Source organism: Haemorhous mexicanus, chromosome 3 (assembly GCF_027477595.1).
Source record: "Haemorhous mexicanus isolate bHaeMex1 chromosome 3, bHaeMex1.pri, whole genome shotgun sequence".
In the NCBI taxonomy this organism is placed as follows: Eukaryota; Metazoa; Chordata; class Aves; order Passeriformes; family Fringillidae; genus Haemorhous; species Haemorhous mexicanus.
The window spans coordinates 99,368,174-99,382,108 of record NC_082343.1 but is presented as its reverse complement, the minus strand read 5'-3'; the positions used below and the strand labels follow the sequence as shown (position 1 = coordinate 99,382,108).

General features: G+C 37.0%; 1 protein-coding gene across 3 annotated transcripts in view; it reads right to left on the bottom strand.

Annotated features, from left to right (window-relative positions):
* Positions 1-4,083: 4,083 nt before the first annotated feature.
* Positions 4,084-13,935, bottom strand: part of TPO (thyroid peroxidase) — a 45,793-nt gene continuing 35,941 nt past the window's right edge. The window contains exons 14-15 of one of the 3 annotated variants that reach the window (XM_059842819.1): positions 11,304-11,435; positions 4,084-6,895 (exon numbers count right to left, since the gene is read on the bottom strand). In XM_059842819.1, the coding sequence (XP_059698802.1) occupies positions 6,885-6,895; positions 11,304-11,435 (143 nt within the window). In that variant the 3' untranslated portion in view covers positions 4,084-6,884. Of the gene's footprint in view, positions 6,896-8,829; positions 11,436-13,935 lie in introns of those variants that run through there. The other 2 variants (XM_059842818.1, XM_059842820.1) reach the window with 2 other exon arrangements.

The window sequence follows — 13,935 nt, the reverse complement described above, 5'->3', positions numbered from 1 at the left end:
TTCTTTTTTTTATTAGCATGTGACAGGTTGCCTCTGGCAGTGATTCAAATATTCTCCTCATTTTTAAAGGTATATTAAAACCAAAATCCAATAATTTGCTCAAAACTAACATATAAATCATTGGTAAAACATGTAAGAAATCCCAGTGCATCTGCGGGACTTTATATAAACACTTCACTGTCAACTGTATTATTTCTATACTGTTACTCTGGGTTTGGAAATGGGATAATTCTATGTTTATATGCCCACCCTTCTGTTAAGGAACTGCTGTAGTGGAGTAAATATCTTCCCGGTAGATAAACTTTGATCAGATGTAAGATTTCACTTCAGAATTATTTTTTATGATGTTTTAATTTTGGGGACATTAGACCTTACTGGCTGGATTGGTCAGTATGGTGAACTGAGATGTCTTCATTGTCATGGTGGTTTTTTGCAGCTTCTATTCACTAACTAGATAATTTCTATCTATTGAATATGTTCAACAGACCTGATGTGCTAACAAAATATGTTCTGTTTAAAACAAAAGAAGGAAACATGCTGAACTTCTCACACAGCCAATAAAGTGAGCAATTCATCATGAATCGAAACATATCTTCTGGGTCATTTCAGGTAAAGCCTAAAGAAATTATTGAGCAAAATTTGGAAATGAAAGAAATATATTATTTAAATCAGCTTTCAAACATTTAAAGAAAAAAGGAAAATTACACAGCATAACTGGAGTACTTCTGTGAAGCTTCTGAGACCTGAAGTTCAGTGCTGGTGGCTGTCTGGATAGTTCAGGTTTCAGCCTTAGCTCTTGAAAAGAGTTTCTGATTCTTTTATATCAGTTAAGTGGGGCAGAGGAGATGCTTTCAAAATACTTTTCTAAAATCCTTCAAATTTCTCTGTTTTTCATCTCATTCCAACTAATTGGCAAGTATTTTGCCAAAGAGCACGTGTACACACAGGCAAACACCCACATGTGCACAGGCAAGGAAACAGATCAGTTTTAACACTTTGCAGTCATTCTTCTTTTCAGAGTAATTTACTGTAAAACAAGGAATAAAACCCCATATATGGTTTACCATATGGAAACATAGCTTTCCTTGTTATGGACATTTCAACAGTTCAGAAAGGATTCTTAGATCAAAATGAATCCTCAGCAGAAATTTGGGGAAAGAAAGGAAGGAAAACTGAAAAGAAAAAAAGGTGAATTTAAATCCTGTTCACATGTCTGCACCTACAGTCACAGAATAACTACTAAGTACAAAATAAGTTCTTGGCAGTGGTGTTTCTCTCCATGCTGTGTGAATTTAAGGCAGGGATTCAACGCAATATTCTCAGAGAATGCTGATAAGCAAACGTTACTTCACGATCGATACAATTCTCCTGAAGCAGGTTGGCTGTTTTGCACAGGGATTGTAGAAATGGGTTAAGCATGCAAATTAGATCAGTGCAGGAGTTATTACATTGATCCTGTTCTCTCACCTAATGGAGATGCAGTCTGCGCTTCCTGCAGGACCACGAAAATTTATTTTGATAAAGAGTCCACTTATGCAGCTTTTTTTCTGCAAAGGGAGGGCAATGAAACAAAGCCTACCAGGCTTAGGAAGCTTATGGGAAAAAAATAAAAAGATACTTTTAAAATGTTACATAAGCAATTATTCTCATACATTAATAAAACCAGAAATAAAATTATATATAAAATCAAGACCTCCTTATACTGCTAACCCTGTATATCAGTCCACCATGGTGCAACTCTAACAGCGTCAGGCCTGATCTTCTGGAGTGAGTAGCATTAGCTGTAGAGTCCCTGTGAAATTTTGTTTTCTCTGACCTGTAAGCTGTTATGGGATAGGGGTCTATTTGCAAAAGAAAAGACAGATCCCAGCTAGTTGTTCAGGAAAATTCATGTCAGGGTCATAATCTAAGGTTAAATCTTGGGTGCAGAAATTCATTTTCCTTCAGCCAGGAACTGAGGTTTCAGGACTGCCTAGGCTTAGCTGCTTGATTGCTGTACTTGATCTAGCCCTTGGACTCCTACATGTTTTATAAATATTGTCTGATGAAAATGAACCAAGATTTTCTGTTGAAATGATCAATAGTAAATGTAGTTTCACTTTGGAATTAGCATGGAAAATTCCAGTAGTTTGTGTAAATTCCTGTCTTGTACAAAACGCAGATTAGGAGAGCAATCTTTATTAAAAAAATTAGTTACCTGTAAATGCCTAGAGGTTTCCAATACATCGGTGTTAAAGCAAGGGGTTTTTCTCTGTTGAACTGTATTGAAGGAATGCTGCAGACAGCATACTAAGGAGAAAGGGGGCAGAGAAGTGAAACAAAGACAATGGATTCAGGACAGGAAAGCAGAAGTAAATCCAGGCTTGTAGTTAGCATTACCTTACCATCACAATACTCTTCCTGTTTTTTAATAATAGTACTAAAGATTTTTGGTGCTATGTAAAAAAATGGACTTTCTTCAGAAACCAGAAAACACTTTGAAATATATATCTATATATCTATATATCTATATCTATATATAGATATAGATATATAGATATATAGATATATAGATATGTCTATTTTTTTTGTTCTTTTTCTTGTATATATCCAAATAGCATCATCATGAATAATAGGCTAGATTAGGGATGAGTGCAAGAATTTAGAAAAATAGTTCAGTCATGGTAAAATGAGGGTAGATCTGATATTGTTGGACCCAGGAAAGCAGTCTGGGTCAAAAAACAGGGAAAAGAGTCAGAGGCCCACATGTTCAATAATCTTACATACATAGGCTAACTGGATAGCATAAAAGGATTATATTTCACATATTTAATAATATCCAGCATCCTCATCACAAATTCTTAGTGAAAATGTAAGTATGTCTCAGCAATACTTTTCAAAGTATTAATTTTGTTGCTGCTCCTAAATTTCCAGTGTACTGAAAATCTAATTCTGCTCTGCCATTAAAACTGAAGAATTTGTGTTGCTTCCTTTTCTAAAAAAAAAAAAAAATTAATATATCTCATTCATAGCTTTTCTAGTAAGGAAAGATTGCTGTAATTACTTAGAAGTATAGTGAGTAAGAGTCCTAGTCCTAATCCAGATTGGGCTAGCAGTCTCCAAAGTGTTTCTAGAGCCTGCAGAAAAATATCTTGTAGACATATTATTATTAATTATTATTTTGTTAAACAAATTTCAGTCTTGTCTATCAGGTTTTTGTAGTGACAAGCTAATTAAATTAAAAATTCACTTAAACAAAAATTTCTACATATTTTAAAATGCAGCACAAATTAGCATAAGCTGGAAACAGCTTTCACAAGGGGTGTCTCAGCTGTTAAATATCAAGCAGTCTTTATTTTAACAGGGAGAAACCTCAGATTGACAAGACAAAGAGGTTGCATAAAGATTGCACCCCCCCCAGTTTTTCTCAGGAAAATAAAATTAATAGGACTCTAGCATTTGCATGCATTTTGAAATTTTTCTTTTATTTGGGACCTGCTTTTAAGCTGGGCCCCCTCCTGCTTGTTTCCCTCCTGCTCTCTGCTACAGATGCTGCACAGTAATGCCCATGGCAGTCCTCTGTTGATGTGAAACATGAACCTCACTTGTAGGCTCCTGTCTCAGTCCAGCCTTGTCCCATCCCTAGTCCCCAGCAATGTGCCCAGTGCCTGGGCTGGGGCTGCCGCCGTGCCCCTGGCTGCCCTGCTCTGGCTCAGGAGGTGGGACGTGCCCTGCCTGAGTGCCCCTGTCCCGCCAGCCCAGGGAGCCTCCAGCATCTCCAGCAACTACCCTCAAGCAGCCTCCAGCCCCCCTCATGCCCTGGCAAGGTTCATTAGCTAAATGCAGATATCTGTGCATTGTATGTCTAGATTTGTGGTGCTGTGAGCTTATGGAGCATTAACTTCATCCTTGTGTAGACAACTGAAGTAAATCAGAAGAGTATCAGAGGAGCTGTACACCAAAAGAGTCAATTTCACCCAGAAGACCACAAAGAAAATCTAAAATCAAGCGGTGTAAATCCCATTCTCCAACTTAATCTGGCATATGGAATAACAACATATAGAAGAGTGGATCATAACACGCAACATTATGTTGCCAGTATTCAATACATCTTTATTAAGCAAATCAATAGAGCAGAATCACAGAAAGACCTCTGCTTGACTTAACCCATTGTAATCTCAAAGGTTACGTCCATATGGGTATACACACATATATATAGAAGTTTTGGTTCTGGTAGTTTAATACAAAAATGGAAGAAGAGCAGATGTCGCACCGTTCATGGAAAACATCAGAACACTTTTTACAAGCATGAGTGACTTCACGTGTCATCATTTTCCTCTTTATTTTAAACCAAATTACTTATGATTTTGATTTTATGCAGTGTGCCCTCCACTGTGAGAAATCAACAGCCATATCTGCTTCAGGAAGATTTCTAAAGTTTCTGTGGAGAAAGAGACACCTTATATGAGTCAGTCACTTAAATTCCTTCTTCCTGTTGTTGCCAGGTTTCTTCCACTGAAGGTATATATATTTATTTGGGTTTATGTTTTGCATAAGGAGAATTGTCACCAGAGTCTGCAATAATCCAAGAAAAAGTGTAAAAATACCACAAAACACAAGAAGATCACTCTACAATAAGCTCACTTAAATACTCCAAGTTATTTACCTCAACTAAACAGACAGGTTCCTTTTATTTTGAAAGTGTAATACACACCAGACAGAAGCCACATATCACCAGCTCAGAAAGAGGTCAAAGAAAATAGTACTGCTTTACTTGGGAAGAGCACAAAGGAAGAATTTCTGTCCCATGGAAGAAAATGGCAGAATTCTACAGTGTGAGGACTTGTTCCACCTGAAATATCATAATTCAGTGAGTTTATTTTAATATTATGTCAGAGGAATATAATGGGAAAGTTAATTCAGAAACAGTCAGAATGGGCCAGAGCTAATTATGAATAGAATGATTATTAATAGAATGAAACATACAGCAATTATTTAAATTCCTTCTGGTAAATCTGTCATCGTCACATATTTCTTATATTTTAGTTAAAATGAAGAGTCACGTTTGACTTTGTTGGGTTCAAGTAAACACCAGCAATTTTTGAGAAATGTAGTCAGCTTGCTCTTTGTAGCCAGTAACAACTTGACAATCTTGCCACCAACTCTACTTTCAAAGCTCACAAATTTTTGGGGTGGTCAGCAGTCTATCTGCTTTCCATTCAGACACCATTTGCAGCAGATCAGAATCCCTAGTATAAGGTTTGACACGGCAGTGTTAAAAATCTAAGGATATTGCTAGAGGTATTACGGCTGCAAAATGACCCAAAGAAGTTGAGAGCTTTGTATTTTTCCTAAAATTAATAATAGAAGACAGAAAAATGCTGCAAATTTTCTCACAGACTGGAAAATGGTAAAAGAGAAAAAAGTCACAGATGATGATGTATTCTTCTTTGTCAAAGAAGTCAGTGTTTCTTGAATGCTTTCCAGCTGACATCTTGGTTACTTGCCATCATAGTGAAAAATGTCAAAAAATCCCTGAAGCATTGTGGAATAAACTTTGATCCATAGCTCTAAGTCTTTCCATTCACATGAAGGATCATGGGATTTTAATGACCCACTACCTTTGATTTATTCCTCATCTAGTGGGGCCCTAAACTCAGCCTGTACTTGTTTACCTTTACTGGTAATTTGCTATACAGAGAGTGGTACCAAGCATTATTCTTTATTTTAGGAGCTCAAAAAGGAAAGGGAATACAAGACTCTTATTTCAGTCATGTCAAAAATTATCAAAGATCTGGAACTGGCTACTTGTAATGTGTACTGCTCAGACAAGCTGATTGACAGATAAGTACTGGGAAAAAACAAGTGAGAAAACTGCAGTTAATTTTGAACATTGGCTGAAGTTTCTCTTGGTACTTTCATGGCACTCATCCAATATTAACTTTTCCTATGTTCTTCAAAAGATAATGTTCATCCTTTCCCTTGTGGTCAAATCTCATTCTGCAATCAAATCAGCAAAATAATAATTAACTACAATTAATTCAGAAACCTCAAGGCACCATGAGTGAAAATGATGGATAAGTGCTCCACAGTTTTGTTGTATAAAGTCAGAGAAAGAGCATGCAGCTCATGTGTGTGATAAGCAAGCAGGTGAGTGAAACACCCAAAAGGACAATGGGAAGAGCACGATAATTCTGACAGAGGATGGGCTGCCAATCCAAGCATTGGGCAGGCATCTGGACATCGCTCTACAATGAGACAGGATCTAAAATCACAGTTTTGAGGCTGCACCATGGAACAGAAAGCAAACACCTCCTGGGGAAATGGTCAGTATACAAACCTTTGCCTTGCCACTGGCTTTTCAGCATGAGTTCAGCCCTGTGGTTTGGACGAGGCTGTCAGCCCTGTGGTTGAGTTTCTCTTGAAGTGTTTTCCTCTGAGTTTAGCCTGGGCTAACAGGTTGGCTGGAGGTTGGCTGTCTTTACTGTGTTCAGGAATTGGGGATCCAGCATGTGGCCCATGACAACAAATATATTCTGCAGAGTCAAGCACCACAGTATGTTTTGGTTTTTTCACTTTGTGTTTCTGAGGAAAACATGATAAAGTACAAACTGGCACACAGTGATAGAACAACAAAACTTTCCTGGAGGGTGGAATGTGCCTCTGCACTGATGGACACGCCCTGCATCTTCATCTGCCATCCGTATCCTTACAAAATTGGTTTCCTGTTTTGAGAATGGGGAGGCAGCTCGGCAGATGCATGTGCTTCCAATACCATGTAGAATCATCCAGAATAAAAATGACCTTCCAGGTTGGGAGGTCTGATTGCCATTTTTTCTTGACTTCTATTGTCCAAAGGATGTAAGCATGTGACTGATAGACTTCTGAAGAAAGGCACACCAATTTCATTTGCAGGCTGTGAGTCAGAATCAAGAATAGTAAAATGAGAGTGTTAATTCCTTCTTAGTTTTTCACCAAAAGCTGTACAGATTTAAAAACTGATTACACTGGTAACTTAGCTTTTTAATTGTCAATGCTTTTAACTAACTATAAATATAAATAACTTTTCTTATGTATGCTGAAAGACACAATGGAATTGCCATGAACACTTACAGAAATCATAATAGAGTTTTTATATTTTTCATTGAAATAATCTAATAAAGGGCATATGTCAGAAAATAACTGACATATAGCTGCTAAAAATGCTGCTAAAACTTATCTCTTATTCTGTTTTAATTCAAGTTCTTAGTGTTGCTTTTACACATCATTAGTGGAATAAAACTGTGTTTTGAACTTTGTGCATATTTAATTTGAAGTGCTGAACTATTTTGATTCAGTCTATTCTCTTTACTCACCCCTGAATATGCCTCACTATTTATCTCAGTTTCTCAGTTGTCTTTACAACCATATCCATTCACTGGTAAATACAAAATTGAGCATACAAAAAGATCAATTTTGTAAGCACATGAGTAGCACAGAATATAAAGCTCCTGTTTGTTGTAAATTTTCCCAAAATGAGCCATATCTTTTCTATAGTTTTGATAAAAGTGTCAAAAGTCTTGTTTTCTGCCATCTCAAACCAGCTGGCTTTCTCAACCCTGCAGGGTGCAGTGCTGGGTGTACCAACTGACTTTGCAGACTAAAGCACCTGCTGTGATGAGTCACTTCTTACAGCATTCTGCAGCACAGCAAAGAAAGCTGGTCCAATATCATAATTCCATCAAAGTTTAAGGAAGTGTCATTTTCAGGATTTGTGTTCCTTTGACATGGCAGTAAAAACATGCAAAAGGAACATTTCTCCAAAGGTTATAATCTGTCACTGTCATATAACTCAAAACAAGAACTGAAGCTAATTTAAATTAGAGGCCAATGACAATAATTTGGGTTGCATGAATATGAGAAATACTGAGAATAAATTATTTTGTGCACAGGTAAAATAACTGTGGATCAAGAGTGAAGATATTTAAATTGTGATAGTATTTTTAATGTCATTAGAGTATGCATAGATGGATAATTGGGAATTTTATGGGTTTTGTTGGGGTTTTTTTGTTTGTGTTTTTGGGGGGTTTGTTTGGTTTGGGTTTTTTTACTTCTAAAAGTATCACGAACCTTTGGCCAGAGTGGTAAGGAATGGACAACTTTGATTTAAGACCATTCAACAAATTCACTTCCTGAATAAAGTTATCCTATACAAGTTTCCATCTGAGTCAAAGACATTATCCAAACTTAGAAAAAAAGCTTTGAGGCTACTGATCAATTCCATCAATGAAAGCAGGATTGAAGGTTATATAGATTTTTAGTATTGAATAGTTAGCATTACTAGAGCGCTTCAAAATTTATAAGAGCTTTTTAGTTTTGAAGACTGAAATGCTCATAATAATGTGAAGTGCTCTCATAATTCTAAATCACTCCATACTGCAGATTCCCAAATTCTTATTACTGCTCAGTTTCAGCTGCTCATCTATTATCACCAATATGTTGGTTTAGAAAAGTGTTGCACTGCCTTTTTTCACCAAGTCTCAAAACCTCACTCTAGTCATAGGATGAAATTAGCTAGGCCTTATGAATGATGTCCTTAAAAATGCAAAAACAATAGACCGACAAATGAAGCCACTCAAGGACCTTGATAAAAACTTATTGTCTGAAATAAAACACAAATGACTTGTTTTATGTAAATTTTTCTTTTTTTTTTTAATGTGGAAATTATACAAACAAGCATACACTTAGATGTAACATTCTCCTTTCCCTTGTTAATACAAATATTTTTTGTGAGCAGTGTACTATCAAGTAGCTAATTGACTCTTTTCTCAATTCAAAAAATATGAGAAATGACAGTGAGAGATGTACACTAGTATGTTAGGAACTACAGTTTACAGAGAAACCATACAAAACACTGCTAAAACCTGTTCTCTTTACCTCAACATTGAATCGAAGAGTCATTGAGGCTGAAGGGACCTTTGAGGACAGCTAGACAAATTTCCCTGTTCAAGCAGGATCAGCTACAGCAGGTTGCCCAGGGGCCTCTACAGATGAGATAAATGGGCTGACAGGAACCTCACAGTGCAACAGGGAAAATGCAAACTCCTGCATGTGGGGAGGAACAACCCAGGCCCCAGTCCACACCAGCTAATGACTTGCTGGAAAATGGATTGGCAGAAAAGGACCTGTGGGACCTGGTGGACACCAAGCTGAAGGTGAGCCAGCAATGCACCCTTCCTGCCAAGGTGGATGGTGGTATCCTAGGATGTGTTAAGGAGAGTATTGCCAGCAGATCAAGAGAGGCGGCCCATGCCCTCTGCTCTGGATGAAACATCGTCTGGAGTTGGGTGGGTGCACCAGAGACATTGACATACTGAAAAGAGTCCTGAAAAGGGGCACAAACACAATTGGAATCTAAAGTATCTCTCCTATGAGAAGAGGCTGAGAGCTCTGAGCCAGCTTAGCCTTGCAAAGAGAAGATTCAGGGGGGAGCTTGTCAATTTGTGCAACTGTCTGAAGAAAAGGTGCAAAGAAGATGGAGCTAGGCCCTTTCCAGTGGTGCCCAGTGACAGGACAAGAGGCAATGGGCACAAACTGGTATCCAGTGGGTGTCATCAGGAAACAGACTGGGAAGGTAAGTGAGCACTGCCCAGAGAGGCTGTGCAGTCTCTGCACTTGGAGAGAGTCAAATGCTGTCTAGGCATGGTCCTGGACAACTGGCTTTAGATGATCTTGCTTGAACAGAAAAACTGGGCAAGATGAACTCCAACCTCAACCATTCTGTGATTCCATTTTTAAGCACTAGGTCCCACAGAGCACCTTTTCTTGTTGTCTCCTTGATCAACTTCTGTCAGAAAGCTGTCAATACTCTCCAAAAATCTTATAGATTGCATGTGCCCTGCTGTACTGTCCTTACAACTGTGGGTAAAATTCCTCATGAGGGCCAGGGTTTGTGGACACAAAAATTCTTTCAGTTGTTTGAAGAAAGACCCATCTATTTCTTCCTGATCAGGAAGACCACAGCACATACCCACTGCAACAGCAGCCATATGCCAATGCATATGTTTTCATGTTATCATTGTTGCATTCAACACCAGTGAATTAACCACTTTAAATTAATCTGAAAGCAGATTTTTGTCTCTGAATTTAGAGGAATAAAAAAATGTAACCACGGTTGATTGGATAAAAGAATAAATAATAAAGTTAAGAAACACCTAAAAAAATGTGGGTTTTTTTGTATTTTCTGATTCAGATGAAACTCTGAATGGCTACTGCTACAACTTTTTAGTCTGTCTCATAAAAATTAGGCCCTGAAGATTTGCATTTGCTTTTTCTACAGCAAGAGAGAGGTAGGTCCCTTCTGGCAACCTCCAGTTGGGGAAGCTTTTCTACTGGAGTGCCTTCTGGGCTAGTGCAGTCTCCCACTGTACCTCATTCCTGGGCCTTTGATGAAGTCCTGTAGCCTTGCTTAAGGTGGCATTTGAAGAATGCAGTCTCACTGGTTGGATTGCTCATGTGATCCTGAAACACAGCTGGAAAACTGAGTGCATATACCTCATATAATTGAAGAGATGTTTGTTTGCAACTAGGTATTTTTCCTGTGGAATTATCATCTTATGTTTTCTTAGAGCAATTAATAACAAGGGACAGTGTAGTCTCACGTCATAACCAAGGAATTGCTGAAATAGGAAAAAAATTATGTGGTACCAGTGAGATTCAGTGTGCTTATGATTGTGTGGTATACAGCCCACTGTCTGCAAGATCTGAGTGGTTTAAACATTGTGTGCTTCCCTTGGGCACTTAGGTAAAGCAAATACCCATCCACTTGTGGTTGGATTGTGGGTTTCATGGAGCTTTCCCCAGAACAGGTATTGCTCAGCTTCAGAGGACAGCTGCACTCATATTCCCCCTAAACTTCTACCATCCAGCTTCCAAGCATGCTGAAAAGTAGAAAACCCCAAGAAAATGCATCGTTTCTGCTGGCTCTGAAAGGGTTGACAGTTTTGGAATGTGTCAGGTAGAACTTAGTTAATATTTAGATGCTGAATTTAGATACTGACTAGGAGAAACTGAGACAAATTTGATTCCTTCTTCATATGCACTGTCAGGAAATACTTTGTGTTTATATGCAATAGGAATGGAAATAAAAAACTTATTTATGTATCAGAATTATTTATTCAACACCTTCATTTACAGAATCTGTCTGTATCTTTATGCCCATGGTTGTGTAGAGATTATTCACATATGTTAACAGCTCTTCAGTAAAATGTAATCTGATGAATTCTTACAATATTGTAAAGTGGAACAGAGAACATTTTAATGGACAGTAGGTTCACAGCCATTACCAATGCATGTTCTTCCATCTTCTGCCAGCTTGTAGGGATCAGTGTGGAGACATTTGTAGCTGCCCTTAGTATTAATGCATGTAGCAGAAGGATGGCATGGTGGATTAATTTCATTTTCACATTCATCAATGTCTGCAAAATGAGTACACACTGATCAATAATAATTACAAATTACAAAGGGATTACTAATTTCTCATAAACACTTTTTACAAGGATTCATAAATGAAAGGCATTGTACATTTTCAATGATACAGATAATGATAAAAATCTGTATTGTTACTGTTTAAAGGACAAAGTAGAGGGTTGTTGTTGTTATGTTTTTTGTTTGTTTATTTTAAAGCTGGAAGTGATGAAAAAAAATGTTGCTTTCATAATCCTCCAAAAGCTACAAATGGAAATTGGCTGAATTTTCAAAAATGCAGACTCTGAACTTGAGAGCTCTTCTTGCATGTGTTTATATCCTAAGATTTGATTTCCTCTATAAATGTGTTCATCCTGTGCTCTATAACAATAATGAAAATAATAATTCAGACACAGTTCTCTACACGTCTATGCATGATTTTGAGGAGTTAAATTTTCAGGTTAGCTTTCGTTACAAAATTTATAACCACGATTTATGATACCACAGCAAGGATTGTTGTTTCAAGATGCTATATAAATTCTGTAAAATGACAATATCCTGACAGAATGCTGAGCAGATGAACAATTATCCACTGGAAAATGTGCATACACATATTGTTCTTGAGGCCTTTCAAGACCTTTCACTCTCACTTTCATCACTGGTTATGTGATGAAATGGGAAACAACAGTGCAGGAGAGAACGTACAGAAAGAAAGAAAGTAAGTAAAGAAAGTAAAAAAAGAAGGGAAGAAAGAGAAAGAAAGGAAAGGAAGAAAGGAAGAAAGGAAGAAAGGAAGAAAGGAAAAAAGAAAGAAAGAAAGAAAGAAAGAAAGAAAGAAAGAAAGAAAGAAAGAAAGAAAGAAAGAAAGAAAGAAAGAAAGAGAAAGAAAGAGAGTATGAAAGAAAGAGAAAGAGAGAAAGAGAGAGAGAAAGAAAGAAAGAAAGAAAGAAAGAAAGAAAGAGAAAGAAAGAGAGAAAGAGAGAGAGAGAGAAAGAGAGAGAAAGAAAGAAAGAGAGAAAGAAAGAAAGAGAGAAAAAGAAAAAAAGAAAGAAAGAGAAAGAAAAAAGAAAAAAGAAAGAAAGAAAGAAAGAAAGAAAGAAAGAAAGAAAGAAAGAAAGAAAGAAAGAAAGAAAGAAAGAAAGAGGTCTTTTCATAATTTTGCAACTTTCTTCTTTCTATGTAATATTTGCTCCCATGACTGAATTCAGTTGACTAAAAGTAGGTGTCCAGTGTTATTTTAGGTACTGTCCAATTGGTTCTGTATATCTGACAGCTGGTTTAATGTCTCTGACCAATGGTCCTGTGAAGCTTTGCAAACCTATGTGGACAAGTAGTCAAGTCTTCAGTGTCTTCTCTTTTTAGTTTCATTCCTTTCCTTCTCTACCACGATGTTTGATGTTTGATCTGCTACTTCAATATAAGCAGTTATTTTCAATCAGTATAAGAAAATGACCTGTATTTACTGAAACCACTTTCCATCATTGGAAATAGGATCAGCCTGATTCTCTCAAATTTTAGTACAAAAAAGTCGCTGTGCCTAAAGATAATTATCAATTAAGACGGTCAAAAGACTAACATGGAGGAAAAATCTAAAACTTGAGAACCCTTAAGAAACAATAACTTTCATAACGCTTTGAAGCAGGAAAAGATTCTGTTGTTTAGGATGAAGATTTCTGAGTATTACTCCCTTCGAAACTAAATTTTGAGTCGATGTTCACTGCCTTAATCATCATCCAGGAAAGAAAACCTGTACCCTTGCCTGCACTGTAATTCAAATGTGCCACTTCCACTTCTGCAGATCCACCGTCATGCTATCTGCTAAGTAGCTAACACTTCTTCATCACTAAATAGTGCATGTCAGATCTGACCAGTCTACCCTGCTAATCAGAGAGCAGTAGTTTACTAAATCAAAATAAAGAGTTATCTATCAGGAGTATGGCATCACTTGATATAAAGAAAGGTGGCATATTCTAGCACTAAATGACTTCCTGAATCAATAGATATGATTTCAGTCAAAGCCCAAGTTAGTAAGCGGGAATTAACAGCTCTCAGAATCCTATGCTTTTGCCAGCAAACCACTCTGTCTTTTCCAGAGCAGCATGTAATTTTGAAACCATCTGCAGAAATGCTAAGCTTTATCCTCCTCATTATATTGCTTGATTTATCCCTAATTTGCTGAATATTTAAAAGAATGGGAACATATTGCACAGGCATGCATGGAACAAAGTGCTTTCTACTGTAAAACTCAAGTAGCATCTGCATAAGTGGGTTTTGATGGTTTTCCTTTAATAAAGGCATTGCTTTTTTAATATATGCAGCAGCTTGTTTTCCTATAGCAGATATACAGTCTTTTGTTTACATTACTGAACATATTAAAAGAAACTAGGACAAGGAATGATTCACTCATTTAGCTTATTTATTCCATTCACTGCCAGAACATTAATCTATTGAAAAGGTTTTATTATAATTCATTTAACAGCTTTATTTCTTTATATAGTATTTATGTGGGAG